Here is a 14,601-nt window from a genome sequence, read left to right as displayed (position 1 = left end):
AAGCTCATGGAGAGAGTTGTTTGTCAAGGAAGCACATATCGGTGGAATGATGGGCCATTTTGGAGTGCCCAAGACACTTGACATTTTGGGTGAGCAATTCTATTATCCCAAGATGCGGCATGATGTTGAGAAGCTATGTGGTCAATGTTTGGAATGCAAGCAAGCCAAGTCCAAGACTCGGCCCCAAGGTATGTATACTCCCCGTCCTACTCCTATTGGTCCTTAGATAGACATTTCTATGGATTTTGTGTTGGGTCTTCCAAGAACCAAAAGGTGTCATGATAGCATTTTTGTTGTGGTATATAGGTTCTTAAAAATGTCTCATTTTATACCATGACATAAATGTGATGATGCATCTCATGTAGCATCTTTGTTTGTGAATCATGTGCTTAAATTGCATGGAGTTCCTATAACTATTGTTAGTGATAGGGATTCTAAATTCCTTAGTCATTTTTGGAAGAGTCTATGGGGTGCACTTGGAACCAAGCTTTTATTCTCTACTTCTTGCTACCCTCAAACGGATGTGCAAACCGAAGTAGTCAATAGGAATCTTGGAAGCATGCTTAGGTGTATGATTAGGAGAAAGCCTACTTCTTGGGAGGATTGTTTGCCTTTAATAGAATTGGCTTATAATCGTTCTCTTCACACTTCTATTGGCATGACTCCATTTGAAGTTTGCTATGGTTTTAATCCATTAATTCCTTTAACCTTAACCCTTTTGTGTAGGTATGTTGCTGTAAACTTAGATGCAAAACAAAGGGTAGCCGAAATGATGAAAATCCATGCCAAGGTAAAAGAGAACATTGATAAATTCAACACCAAGGTAGCAAAGAAGAAAAATCGTGGGAGGAAGAAGATAGAATTCCAACCTAATGATTGGGTTTGGATTCATTTTCGAAAAGAAAGATTTCCTCAATTGAGGAAAGGGAAGTTGAGCCCAAGAGGAGATGGTCCCTTCAAAGTCCTTGAAAAGATCAATGATAATGCCTACAAGATCGACTTGCCATGTGAGTATAATGTTCACAATGTTTTCAATGTGAGTGATCTTTCCCCTTGTGTTGTGGGTAAGCCTTTAGATTCGAGGACGAATCTTCTCCAAGAAGGGGAGGATGATGTAACCCCGCCTAGCTCAAGACGATTTACTAAGAGCCAAGCAAGGGAGCTCCAAGAGATGCAAGCCATGTTCATGAAGAAAGGATCCTTGGAAGAGCTTGGAGAGAAGATGGTCAAAGCTTACAATGTTTGGAAAATAGCTTGGGAAGGCCTAGAAGACTAAGAGATGACCTCCTCTCAAAGTGGCTAGCTGTTAAAGAGGGACATTTTTGCAAACTGTGGGTGTTGGATGTAAATCTTGGCCAAGAATGCAATTCTATGCAATTCTAGGCCAAGGGTTCAAATTGGAGGCCACATTTGCAAGTTATGACCATTGGAAGAATGAAGACCCACGTTTGGGGACAATTTTGCAAAGTGCCACTTTTGGGTCTTTGGTTTAAAGCCCTAGACTATAAAAGGAAGACTTGTCTTATTTTCATTTCCTTAGCTTGAATTTTGAAGAAACTTGAAGTGTAATAGTTTGTTAGGTTTTCATAATATAGTTTGTTTGGTTGCATAATTCTAAGTGTGATTCTTAGTTGCAAAGTGAATTCCTTATCTCCATTGGAATCATTTAGAGTAGCTCATTTGTGGTCCTCCAACATTGGGTAATTCTTAAATTCCAAATTGTTAAGGTTCATTGGTGGAAATCCCATTAGGAGGGTTTAGGTTTCACATACCTAAATTTGCTTATAGATTTCTTATCAATTGGGTCTAGTAGTTATCCAACTATCCTTCTTCCATTCCTAATCTTCCCCATTCCTATTTTCCTTTTCTTGTTCTTTAGGGTTTTAGAGTTTCCTAGGTAGAATCTTATCATGATGTTTCCCCGGATGCAGGATGCCCCGGACGCGGGATGATGATAACATGATGATGATGTACTATATGTATGTACTTGCATATGATTTTTAAACTCATGGATTGCATATTGCACGCCCTCAGATAGCTCAGGTTACTTCTATTATTTTATATCTATGGCTTACTTATGTTATTGTTTCTTGCCTTACATACTCAGTACTTTTATCCTTACTGACGTCACATTTCACGGGATGTTGCATTTCGTGCTGCAGGTCATGGCAGAGTACTGGTAGGATGATACAGTCAGCGAATGGTCACCAAGCTCCATTTCTTTGGACTTTCACAGGTTGAGTATACATATGACATATATGTTATGTATTCATTATGTCTGGCGGTCATGGTGGAGCCCTGCCTCGACCAGTATGTCACATGTTCACTCTTAGAGGCTTATAGACAGATGTAGGTATATGTATGTCATGTGTGGCCTTGTCGGCCCCAGTGGAGTTATGATGTCGTTGTTCTGGCCTTGCCGGTCATATGTTATATGTATAAGAATAGTGGCGGCCTTGTCGGCTCGTTTATGTATATATATATATATATGTGTGTGTGTGTGTGTGTGTGTGTGTGTGTGTGTGTGTGTGTGTGTGTGTGCGTGCGCGCGCGTGTGTCCACTGTCATGTTGGGCCTTTTCTGCTTGCAGGTGGCGGATGCCATAGTATAGTTTGAGATATAAATTATGCATGTATGCATGCCACGTGACACTCGGTGTGTTAAGCCGGGTGCCCGTCATGCCCCTCGATTTGGGGTATGACAAATTGGTATCAGAGCAGGTCTGTCCTAGGGATGTCTATGAGTCGTGCCTAGTAGACTCTTGTTTATGGGTGTGTAGCGTGCCACACTTGTAAGCAGGAGGCTACGACACATTTAGGGTTGTTTCCTTTCTTTCTCGATCTAGATCGTGCGATAGAGCTGAGTTATAAAAAGTCCCTTCCTAATCTTCCTTACACGATATGTTGACCCATACGACTAAGACATACGACTAGTCAGACGTTCGACCGGGGGGGGGGGGTGTGGAAAGAATGAAGTCATAAGGACTCAATCGAACTCATGTTTATGGTAAAAAAAAATGTGAAGCCTTCATCAGGGCATGCTTGCACAAGATGTGCAGCATGAAGTTAGAACATCAGAATGTGAACATTCACCTTATTTGTGTGTGTGATAAAAAAAAATAAAAAAAAAAAGATAGGAGGACATCGGGCGGAAAGTTAAGAAGTTTGAAAGGCAAAGATTAAGGTGGAGATGGAACGAGCTACCGAAAGAGGAAGATTTGTAAGTAACTGAACCTCAGACGAAGCAACACGAGTGGTACCATTCCGTTTCTAACAGTGATAAGAGCATAGTTAAAAGTACTCGTTTCAGTTATGACCTATGGACTTTGATATGCTCAAATTACACCTATTAATGGTATAACGCGGACGTTGTCAAATATAGTAACCCAACAAGGTTGGGGTTGAATCCCACAGGGAGTATGGTGTGAAAAAGTTACTAAAATCGTAGAATGCTATGTTTAGGTTTAATGTCTTAATCCGATGATTTTGGTAAAAATGGGTTTTTAGTAACTAATTGCTAACTACTTGCTTTGGTGGTAATTTATGGTAAAAGAAACTAAGGTTGTGTCCCCGTTAGATAGAGTGTATGATCATGGGTATTGATCTTGATATAGTTCTAATGGATCATTATATGAATGCACTTAATCTCTATATGAATCTCTACTATTTTCCAATAAATAAAGATTATCTCTTTCTATGATTTTCCCAAATATAAGAAAGTTACTATGAAGAACGATTAATCATGCCAAGTAAATTCTTCTTATTCCTAAGTGAATTTATTAAACAAAGTTTAAAGCTTTGAGTCCTTGTTATTTATTCTTACCAACCCTAATTATTTTCCCAAATAAATCAAGGTTTATGGCTTTAATCAATGTTTGCAACCATTAATTATGAATGAAGAATGAAGAATAAATAAACCCTAATAATCCATTATATGTATATCAATTACAAACCCAATCACAAGACACCCATCATTGGGTTCACAACCCTAGTAAAGAAATTAGCTACTCATGACAAAGAACAAGAAATAAGAAATTGAAGAATTCATAATTGCTTACTTTGGAAGAAAAGAGGAATTGATAATACTTGAATTGATGTTTGAACCTTCAAAAACTAGAGAGTATTTAATGTTCTAAGTCAAGAGACAAAATATGATAACTGATAATAATTAAAAACCCTACAATGGACTATTTATAGGTTTCAAAAACGTAAAATTACAGAATTTGCACTTAAGTCCCAGGCGGTACTTATACGGTCCGTACAACTTTCCACGGACCGTACAAGACTTATACGGCCTTCATCCAGTGTCTGCAGAGAATAATACGAACTGGCCTTCCACGGTTCGTATAATGTTATACGGCTCGTACAATCCTGCTCGTGAAGCATCTTCCAACATCGTCGCATCTACTTATACGGCCCGTACAATATTGTACGGTCCGTATAAGTGTCCGTGGTTCAGAGATCTATCCATCGTGACATTCGTTACATTGCCACCTTTTGTACCAGGTAAATACGGTCCGTGAAACTTTCTACGGACCGTGAAAATCAAGCTTCGAAAGGCAATTTTTCTGTAACTTCCACTCCTTGAACCCGAACTTCCCGATTTACCCGAAACATGTCAAAAACACATCAAAACAACACATACTTGCCTAAAAACAAGTAAAACTTCTTGTAAAAGTATCAAATGTGCCATAATTTCCGCACATCAACACCCCCAACTTAAAGTCTTTGCTTGTCCTCGAAGCAAGTAGTTGACACAACTAGGACTCAACTAACATCTAGATATCATAGAGTAATAGTGTCTACATTGGTTTTGACTCTGAACTACCGGCATGCATGTTTTTCTTCCAAGGAGCCCTCCCTTTTTTCGATTGTCAACCGATATACACACCCCAAGAACGCTATGACTAACAATGAAGCTTCAATGCATGACATCACCTTATCGAGCATATTATGATGCACACAAAGACTACGTTAGGCAGTCACTTCAATTTGCTCGAGTTTCATCCTTATGCCCTCACATAGACCAAAGAATGTCCCAACACACATATATACAATAAGAATGGGACGAAGACAAACGAAGAGAAAAACACTCACACTCACAAAGAATTTCGTATCTACACATGCAAATACCATAGGCTTGCCCTTATTTTCTATGTTTTCACCCTAGGCTCGCTTGGTTGTGATCACATTAGGACTTATTTTAGATTGTAATGTAGGCTTAGGGACGGGTAGGATACTTTTTGGATATTAGTGACTTCCCCCTCCTTGAACACTACAACATCTCTTCACCTTAATTCACCTCTTTTCTTTCCAACCCCTTTATTTTCTTTCAAGTTTCAACCTCGACGTGGTTTTATTCCTATCCAACTTGCAAATCTTTTTGGTGTTACAATTTTCTGATTTTTTTTTATATATATATATGTGCAACTACCACATCGAATTCACACTAGCAAACTCCACCACCCCCAACTTATGTTTTTAACATCTACTCCACATTTAATTCACCCCCAACTTAGGCATTTTGCCTCATCTATCTAGCAGCATCAAGGAGGGAATGGGTGCGAAGATGGATTAGTTGAACACAGGGTAAGGGTTCATAATTGGCTAGCCAAGAAAAAGGTCAAAAGGCTAAAAAAGGGAACTAGGAATATTTTCACTTCTTTGGTGAGGCTTATTTAGGCATAGTGACTAGTTATACAAAGAAAGCTTAAAATCATCTCACAACCAAACTAACTTTCGGATTTCAAACACGATCAACCGGGCAAGTTCTAGATTATACATGCATAAACAACCAAACTAACAACTCACACACACATTGGCATAAGGACAATTACTTTCACAATTGTGACCTCCTAAGTAGTCATTTATCGCACACACAACACCCCAACAATCATAATGTCATATAAAGAATCAATCATGTCGACCAATAACTGTTCTAAGTATGCATTTTTCAATTTTTGAGGGGTCCAACATTTTCATCAAATGATCACAATATGCCATCAGTTACAGAACACTACCAAATAAGTCAAAACTACTCTACTCAACCTAAGCAACATCCTAAGCATGCCAGTTTCAACGAATGAAACCCCTCAGGAAAAGAACTCTGGCAAAGAAAAGCCGAGGGAGTTCCTACACAAATATGTACAACAAACAACCTGATCATGTGCCCCCACCCCTAACTGAAGATCATGCAATGTCCCCAATGCATCAACTCTAGGTACAATAGTAAAAATGGTGAGGGACTCGGGCCCCTAGGCGCCATGCCTCAACTTGGGACCGCTGGCCGCTCGTACGCAAAGAATATCGTGCGTTTCTCGGCTGGCTGCCCGACGCCCCTATTGGATCTGGATAGTTGTCGCGCAGCGAATTCAAGGCTATTATACGGTCCGTATAATAGCCTGACTCGGGGACTTCATAAACAGGGCTTCTGCCAACCCGTCAATCCTATACGACTTTTTGGTTACATCATATCATCACACACATGCTATTCCATGGTTTCAATTTTTACGGGGGTGGGATTACTCAGACTTCACCCATTTTTTTTTATTTGACAATTCATTAGCATTTTTAGGCACTTGTTCTGTATGCGGGCATAACAACCTTCGAGTCCAAAAATTTAGAATCTTCAGTTGAAATGCCCTCCGCCTCAATAAAGTGTTCAATCACCCCATAAGTGTGTAATAGCCTATTATGCTCACCCCTAATCTAGAAAATCACTAACCATGGAAAATTGTACCAAAAGCTGAAATAGACTAGTATACAACACAAAACCTTTACCAATGAGCAAAATTTTGGGTGGAAACATTAACATACCTGTGTCTTGATGAATTGGAGAAGGGTCCTTGAGGAACGCCCTGTGCACAACAATGGCAGATAAAAAAAAAAAAAGAAAAGAAAAAGACACAAATTTAATCTTGAACAAGAGGGTCTTTTCGACCGTGGAACGGATTTTGGCCGGGTATCGAGTGGTTCTTGGATAAATTTATGGGTGTGGGGAAAGTGGAATTCGAATGGGTGAAGGTGCAATTTAGTGTGGGATCGTGGGGTGGTGGTCGTGGGTTTAATGGAGGGAGTATTGATGATAAAAGAAAAAACGGCTGTTGGGTGATTTAAAAACCCTCTGTTCGCATTTTTTTTTTTTTTGGAAGTTATACGGGTCATATAACATTATACGGTCCGTGTAACTTCAATTTTTTTCACTTACCTCATTTGAGCACATCCTAATTACACGATCATTTATACGGCCCGTATAATATTATACGGTCCGTGAAAATGATCGTATTTGGAGGATGTCTTCAAACAGTTGTTGCCTGATTTCCCTACCTTCCACGACTGGATTATACGGTCCGTCTAAGATTATACAGTTCATATAAGTTCAGTTTTGTCCAGGCTTTAGTGGTTTTTCTGCAACTCCCCCACTTTTTTTTTTGGAAGTTATACGGGTCGTATAACATTATACGGTCCGTGTAACTTCGCTTTTTTTTTTTCACTTACCTCGTTTGAGCACATCCAAATTACACGATCATTTATACAGCCCGTATAATATTATACGGTCCGTGAAAATGATCGTATTTGGAGGATGTCTTCAAACAGTTGCTGCCTGATTTCCATACCTTCCACGACTGGATTATACGGTCTGTATAAGTCCAGTTTTGTCCAGGCTTCAGCAGTTTTTCTGCAACTCCCCCACTTTTTTTTTGCCTGCAACAAAACAAACGTTACCCTATATTCAAATAGAAATAAGAATGAAAATAAACATTATACTTAGGTTGCCTCCCAAGAAGCGCTTGATTTAATGTCGCGACATGACGGTGGTAACCATTCACTCCTTATCAGCGTGCACCATATCATCGTTCGTTCTGAGGTGCTTCAACCTATATCAGTCAACAATCCTATCCTCCGAAACCATCCAGTGATAGTGCTTCAATCTCTGCCCATTCACCTTAAATGTCCGAGTTCCATCTCCGGACTTTAACTCAATCGCTCCATGGGGTGAAACATCTACCACCTCAAATGGACCAGACCACCTTGATTTAAGCTTTACTGTAGCAACTTCAACCGAGAGTTAAACAAAGTACAGATCACCCTTGTAGAACTCTCGCTTCAGGATCTTCTTGTCATGGTATTACTTAATCCTTTCTTTATATAGTGCTGCACTCTCATATGCCTGGTACCAAAACTCATCTATCTCATTTAGTTGAAACAACCTGAGCTTGGTTGCTTCCTCCCAATCCGTATTCAGTTTCTTCAGCGCCCACATAGCCTTGTGCTCAACCTCAACCGGCAAGTGACAAGCTTTTCTGAACACAAGCTTGAAGGGTGAAGTCCCAATCAAAGTCTTGAAAGCAGTCCGGTATGCCCATAGAGCATCATCGAACTTCATGTGGGCCCAATCAATTTTATTTGCATTTCATCGTTTTTGCTAGAATACACTTGATCTCCCTATCGACACTTCAACCGTTCACCAGACAGAGGATGATACAGGTGTGTCACACTTTATGTTTTACACCATATTTCTCCATCAATCCCGCAAAGGCTCTATTACAAAAGTGGGATCCACCATCGCCGATTATAGCCCTGAGTACCAAACGAGTAAATATGTTCTTCGAGGAACCCATAACACTCTTTGGCCTTATTATTAGGTAAAGCCACCGCTTCTACCCATTTTGACACATAATCCACAACAACCAAGATGTATTTCATGCCACCCGAACTCACAAAGTGGTCCCATAAAGTCAATCCCCCGTACATTGAACACTTCTACCTCCATAACAAAATTCATCCAAGCATCTCTTGCCTTCTGCCGATATTCCCTTGCCTCTGACATTGATCACAAGACCGAACCAATAGATTAGCATCATAAAAGATGGTCGGCCAGTAATAGCCACATTCAAGTACCTTAGCTGCAGTCCGATTTCCGCTATGATGACCCCTAACAGGAGAGTCATGGCACGCCTTTAGAATTGCTATCACTTCACTTTCAGGAACACAACGCGGAATGATGTTGTCAGCGTATGTTCAGAACAAATAAGGCTCGTCCCAATAGTACTGTCGAGCATCCTGCAAGAATTTCTTCTTTTGGTAGGCTTTGATATCTTCTGGAACTATCGTTACCAAATAATTGGCAACGTCGATACCACGGTGCCACCTCCATTTGCACAATACCCTCTCATCCGGAAAAGCATCATCTATGTCAAGCTCATCAGAAGGTCTCCCAGCCTCTTCAAACCGAGAGAGATGGTCAGCAACTTGGTTTTCAGTGCCCTTGCGATCCTTCACCTCAACAGCTCTTGCTCCGTCACTGTGTAATTCATCCGGCGCATTCGATTGTTCGCTTGTATAGATCGGGTGCATGATTTTATTGTGCCTCTCCCAAGCACAACACCATTGCAAAACCACTAGCATCACACATTAGTTCAAATGGCAAGGACCAGTCAGGCACAACAATAATCGAAGCAGTAGTGAGACGCTCTTTTAACTCCTCAAATGCCTTTCGGTACTTATCATCAAACTTGGCCTCTTTTCCAAGAAGCTTGCACATTGGGTTAGCAATCTTGGAGAAATCTTTGATGAAGCGCCTGTAGAACACAGCATGTCCCAAGAAACTTCGAACACCTTTGATCGAGACAGTGGTGGATGTTTTGCAATCACATCAATTTTTGTCGATCGACCTCGATTCCCTTTTCGCAGATTTTCAGGATCGAGGACGATTTCTTCCTTCACCATAAAATGGCACTTCTCCCAATTTAGTACGAGATTTGTCTCCCACATCTTTTTCAAAGACTTGACCCGTACGGCCAAGACAATCTTTAAAATGAATCCCCACACAATGTAGAAGTCATCCATGAACACCTCCAAGAAATCCTCTACCATGTCGAGAAGATCGACATTACGCACCTCGAAAAAAAAGTGGCTGGTGTGTGCATTACACAAACCAAAGCATCCGCTATTAAATGCAAACGTCCCATAAGGACAAGTAAAAGTAGTCTTCTCCCGATCTTCCAAAGAAATGTTGATCCGATTATATTCGAATAACTATCAAGGAAGAAACAGTAGCAACGCCCGCTAGCCGATCAAGCATTTGGTCAATAAAAGGCATAGGAAATGGTCCCGTACGTGGCCGTGTTAAGCTTGCGATAGTCCATGCAAACTCTCCATCCGGTTACGGTTCTAGTTGGGATCAACTCATTCTTTGCATTTGGCACCACAGTAATGTCGCCCTTCTTAGGAACACATTGGACTGGGCTCACCCATTTACTATCAGTACTTGGGTAAACCACTCCTGTATCCAACCGTGATCTCTTTCTTGACGACCTCTTGCATATTCTCGTTCAGTCGCCTCTGATGCTCTACACTCGGTTTGCTATCTTCCTCTAACTGGATTTTTGTGCTCACAGATCCCAGATGGAATACCTCGAATATCTGCTATGGTCCAACTAATAGCATGCCTATACTCCCTCAATACCTCCAAAAGTGTAGACCCGCTCCTCAGCAAGAGTCGAAACAATCACCGGCAATGTATTGTCCGACTCAAGAAACTCATACTTCAGACGTGACGGGAGCCGTTTTAAGCTCCAACTTAGGTGGCTCAATGATCAAAGGCTTTGCTAGAGGAGTTGTTCTATTTTCCAGATCAAGATTCAGCTTCTTTGGGTGGTAGGAATATGATCCCAACCCAACAAGTGAATTTACTATCTCTACGTAACCTTCCATGTCCTCAGCATCAAAGTTAACAAGAATACCAGCTAGAGCTTCACCCAAACTTTCTTCTTCCATCTTGAACTCCACTGCTTCATCAATAACATCAAACGAGTCAATTACCGAAATGCTTTCGTAAGCACTTGGTAGCTTCATCCCCTTGCTAGCCTAAAAAGTCACTTCTTCATCGTCGACTTAATCCTGATTTCATTTTTCTCCGAATCCATCGAGCTCTCCCCGTAGCAAGGAAAGGTCTCCCCTGCATCAATAGGGATGTCCCGATCAACAACATACCAAGAATCACGAAATCACGGCAACATAAAATCACCAACCCGCACAAGTACATCATCAACCACCCTAACAGTCTTTTGATAGACCTATCGCCCATTTGTAACCTCATAGTAATCGCCTTGGCCTCCCCAAACCCGATTGTTTGTATCTAGCAAGGCATCAAATTAACACTCACCCCATTATCACACAAGGCACGAGCAAAATCATGGTGTCCTGCAGCAACAAGGAATGGTGAACGCCCTGTGATCTCCCTTTTTCTGAACAGTAGTAGTTGAGATGATGGAACTCACAGTGTGAGTCAAACTTATGGTTTCATGTTGAACCATTTTATTCTTGGTCAGCAGGTCCTTCAAATATTTAGCAAAACCGGGCATCTCCTTGACAGCTTCCAAGAAGGGGAAATTTAGAGATAACTTCTCCAACTGATCATAAAACTTCTCGAACTTAGCATCTTCCTTCTTCTTTACCAACCTCTGAGGAAAGGGAGGTTTAGATTTGAAAAGCTGAGTCAAAAGGCGGAGAGCCCCTTTCACAGTCTGCTTGCTTGTGTTATCAGCATCCTTCACTATCTCTGGAATATCAGCAACCTTCTTGTCAGCAAGATTCTTATCAACAATAATGGTTGCTTCAGACTGCACCTCATCCTCTTTATCTATTGTCTTAAGATCAACCACCTCCTTATCAGCCTCTTGGAGTATTTTACCACTCCTAGTGGTGATGGCAAACACACGGTCTACACCGCCTCCCCCATTCTTTGGATTTAGAATAGTGTCACTCGGAAGTCCTCCCTTGTGAGTGGGGCGCCTCTCTAGAAATATCCCTCATCTATGATTCAAGCTTCGAAATAGCCGCTGTATGGGAACCCACTGTTTTTGTTAGCCCAGATAAAGTCCTCTCAGACTTAGACTGATTAGCCAGAATCTTCTCAAGCATTGATTCAACCTTTGAACTACCTTACTTTGTTGATTGCCCTTTCAGTGGTATATAAAGATTGGAACTCTTGTTCCTAAAATTGTTACTGTTGTTGTAGCTCCCTTGGTTCGCACCACTATAATTATTGTTGTAGTTTCCAGAGTTGTTATAAGCACCCTGACCTTGCTGAGGTCTCCATTGATTCTGACTCTGATAACCACCTTGGTAGTTCTATCTCTGGTAATCCCCTTGAGAGTTATTAACACAATTAGCATCTTCAACCTGCATAGGGGGCCCATCATGGAACGAACCATCTTGAGTATGGTACATCCCTTTTGGTAAAACTGTATCGTCCTCACAAATATTTACCTTCTTGATCTGGGATTCATCAAACTTCTTCGTCAGCAAGGAAATATTTGTTGCAAGTTCTACCAATGTTTGCTGGGTATCTTGATTCTCCTTTACTATATTCTGGATCATAGCACTACCAAACGGTACCACATCAGCATTATTTGAGTGCCAAGCCTGATTATGAGTCGTCAGCTTGTTAAGTATGTTGGTCACCCGTCTATAAGATTTGTTCATGAAATACCCATCAGCTACATTATTAAGAATCGATCGTCCTCATCGGATCTAGCCTCGCAGAACTTCTCCATTAGTATGTGATCCGAAAACCATGATTTGGGCTCTTCGCAAATACTCCTTGAATCTCTCCCGTGATTCATATAGTTGTTCCCAGTCGTCGCTTAAATTCATAGATCTTATCACGAATTTCAGCCTTTTGCTAGTGGGGTACCATTTTTTGTGAGAAAAGCACCACCATCTCCGCCTACGAAGTAATCGAATTTTGGACAGCTTCTCAAACCATGTTCTTGCCTTTCCGGCTAAGGAATATTTGAATAACCTCAACCGAATAGCATCTTGTGGAACGTTGTTCTGGATGTGATTAGCACACACATCCACAAAATTCTGCAAATGACGTTGAGGGCCATTCTCGGTAGAGTTCCAAAAGTATCCCTTAAGCTTCAACAACTGGTATAGAGAGGAGTCAATTTTTACAGCTCCAACTCGAGGCTGAACAATAGCAGATGGATAGTCCTTCTCTGGAACAAGATCAGCGAAAACATTCTCATCATTTGAATCATTCGCCTGATTGTTCAACCGATTCCGCTGGTTACCGGTACGTTGATTTTGCTGATTCTGATTCATGTTCACCTGGTTTACACAGAGTAGCAAACAAGGTGTGATGGAATAAGCAAAAGACATCAATAAAGCAAACACTATTTAGTAATTTCAAAACCGTATTCCTTGCCGATGGCGCAAAATTTGATACGCTCAAATTACACCTATTAATGGTATAACGCGGACGTTGTCAAATATAGTAACCCAACAAGGTTGGGGTCGAATCCCACAGGGAATATGGTGTGCAATGGTTACTAAAATTGTAGAATGCTATGTTTAGGTCTAATGTCTTAATCCGATGATTTTGGTAAAAATTGGGTTTTTAGTAACTAATTGCTAACTACTTGTTTTGGTGGTAATTTATGGTAAAAGAAACTAAGGTTGTGTCCCCGTTAAATAGAGTGTATGATCATGGGTATTGATCTTGATATACTTCTAATGGATCATTATATGTATGCACTTAATCTCTATATGAATCTCTACTATTTTTCAATAAATAAAGATTATCTCTTTCTATGATTTTCCCAAATATAAGAAAGTAACTATGAAGAACGATTAATCATGCCAAGTAAATTCTTCTTATTCCTAAGTGAATTTATTAAACAAATTTTAAAGCTTTGAGCCCTTGTTATTTATTCTTACCAACCCTAATTATTTTCCCAAATAAATCAAGGTTTATGGCTTTAATCAATGTTTGCAACCATTAATTATGAATGAAGAATGAAGAATAAATAAACCCTAATAATCCATTATATGTATATCAATTACAAACTCAATCACAATACACCCATCATTGGGTTCACAACCCTAGTAAAGAAATTAGCTACTCATGACAAAGAACAAGAAATAAGAAATTGAAGAATTCATAATTGCTTACTTTGAAGAAAAGAGGAATTGATAATACTTGAATTGATGTTTGAACCTTCAAAAACTAGAGAGTATTTAATGTTCTAAGTCAAGAGACAAAATATGATAATTGATAATAATTAAAACCCTACAATGGCCTATTTATAGGTTTCAAAAACGTAAAATTACGAAATTTGCACTTAAGTCCCTGGTGAGGTACTTATACGGTCCGTACAACTTTCCACGGACCGTACAAGACTTCTACGGCCTTCATCCAAATACCAGAGAGAATAATACGAATCGGCCTTCCACGGTCCGTATAATATTATACGGCTTTCGTACAAAATCCTGCTCATACGAAGCATCTTCCAACATCGTCACATCTACTTATATAGCCCGTACAATATTGTACGGTCCGTATAAGTTGTCCGTGGTTCAAAGATCTATCCCCGTGACATTCTTACATTGCCACCTTTGTACGACAGTAAATACGGTCCGTGAAACTTTCTACGGACCGTGAAAATCAAGCTTCAAAGTGCAATTTTTTCGTAACTTCTACTCCTTGAACCCGAACTTCCCGATTTACTCCGAAACATGTCAAAAACACATCAAAACAACACATACTTGCCTAAAAACAAATAAAACTTCTCGTAAAAGAGTATCAACTATG

At 40.2% G+C, this 14,601-nt stretch overlaps 2 protein-coding genes across 2 annotated transcripts; both read right to left on the bottom strand.

The window, feature by feature from the left end:
* Nucleotides 1-7,881: 7,881 nt before the first annotated feature.
* On the bottom strand, nucleotides 7,882-8,385 carry LOC132038135 (uncharacterized). The gene is made up of 2 exons (XM_059428856.1): nucleotides 8,160-8,385; nucleotides 7,882-8,054 (listed from the first exon to the last, which is right to left on the bottom strand). The coding sequence occupies exons 1-2, from the start codon at nucleotides 8,383-8,385 to the stop codon at nucleotides 7,882-7,884; spliced, it is 399 nt and encodes a 132-aa protein (XP_059284839.1).
* A 975-nt stretch (nucleotides 8,386-9,360) lies between these two features.
* LOC132038134 (uncharacterized) lies at nucleotides 9,361-9,875 on the bottom strand. The gene is made up of 2 exons (XM_059428854.1): nucleotides 9,618-9,875; nucleotides 9,361-9,534 (listed from the first exon to the last, which is right to left on the bottom strand). The coding sequence occupies exons 1-2, from the start codon at nucleotides 9,873-9,875 to the stop codon at nucleotides 9,361-9,363; spliced, it is 432 nt and encodes a 143-aa protein (XP_059284837.1).
* Nucleotides 9,876-14,601: the final 4,726 nt, after the last annotated feature.

Source organism: Lycium ferocissimum, chromosome 11 (genome assembly GCF_029784015.1).
Source record: "Lycium ferocissimum isolate CSIRO_LF1 chromosome 11, AGI_CSIRO_Lferr_CH_V1, whole genome shotgun sequence".
NCBI lineage: Eukaryota > Viridiplantae > Streptophyta > Magnoliopsida > Solanales > Solanaceae > Lycium > Lycium ferocissimum.
Note: the sequence above shows the minus strand (reverse complement) of the source record. Positions and strands in the feature narration are given on the sequence as shown.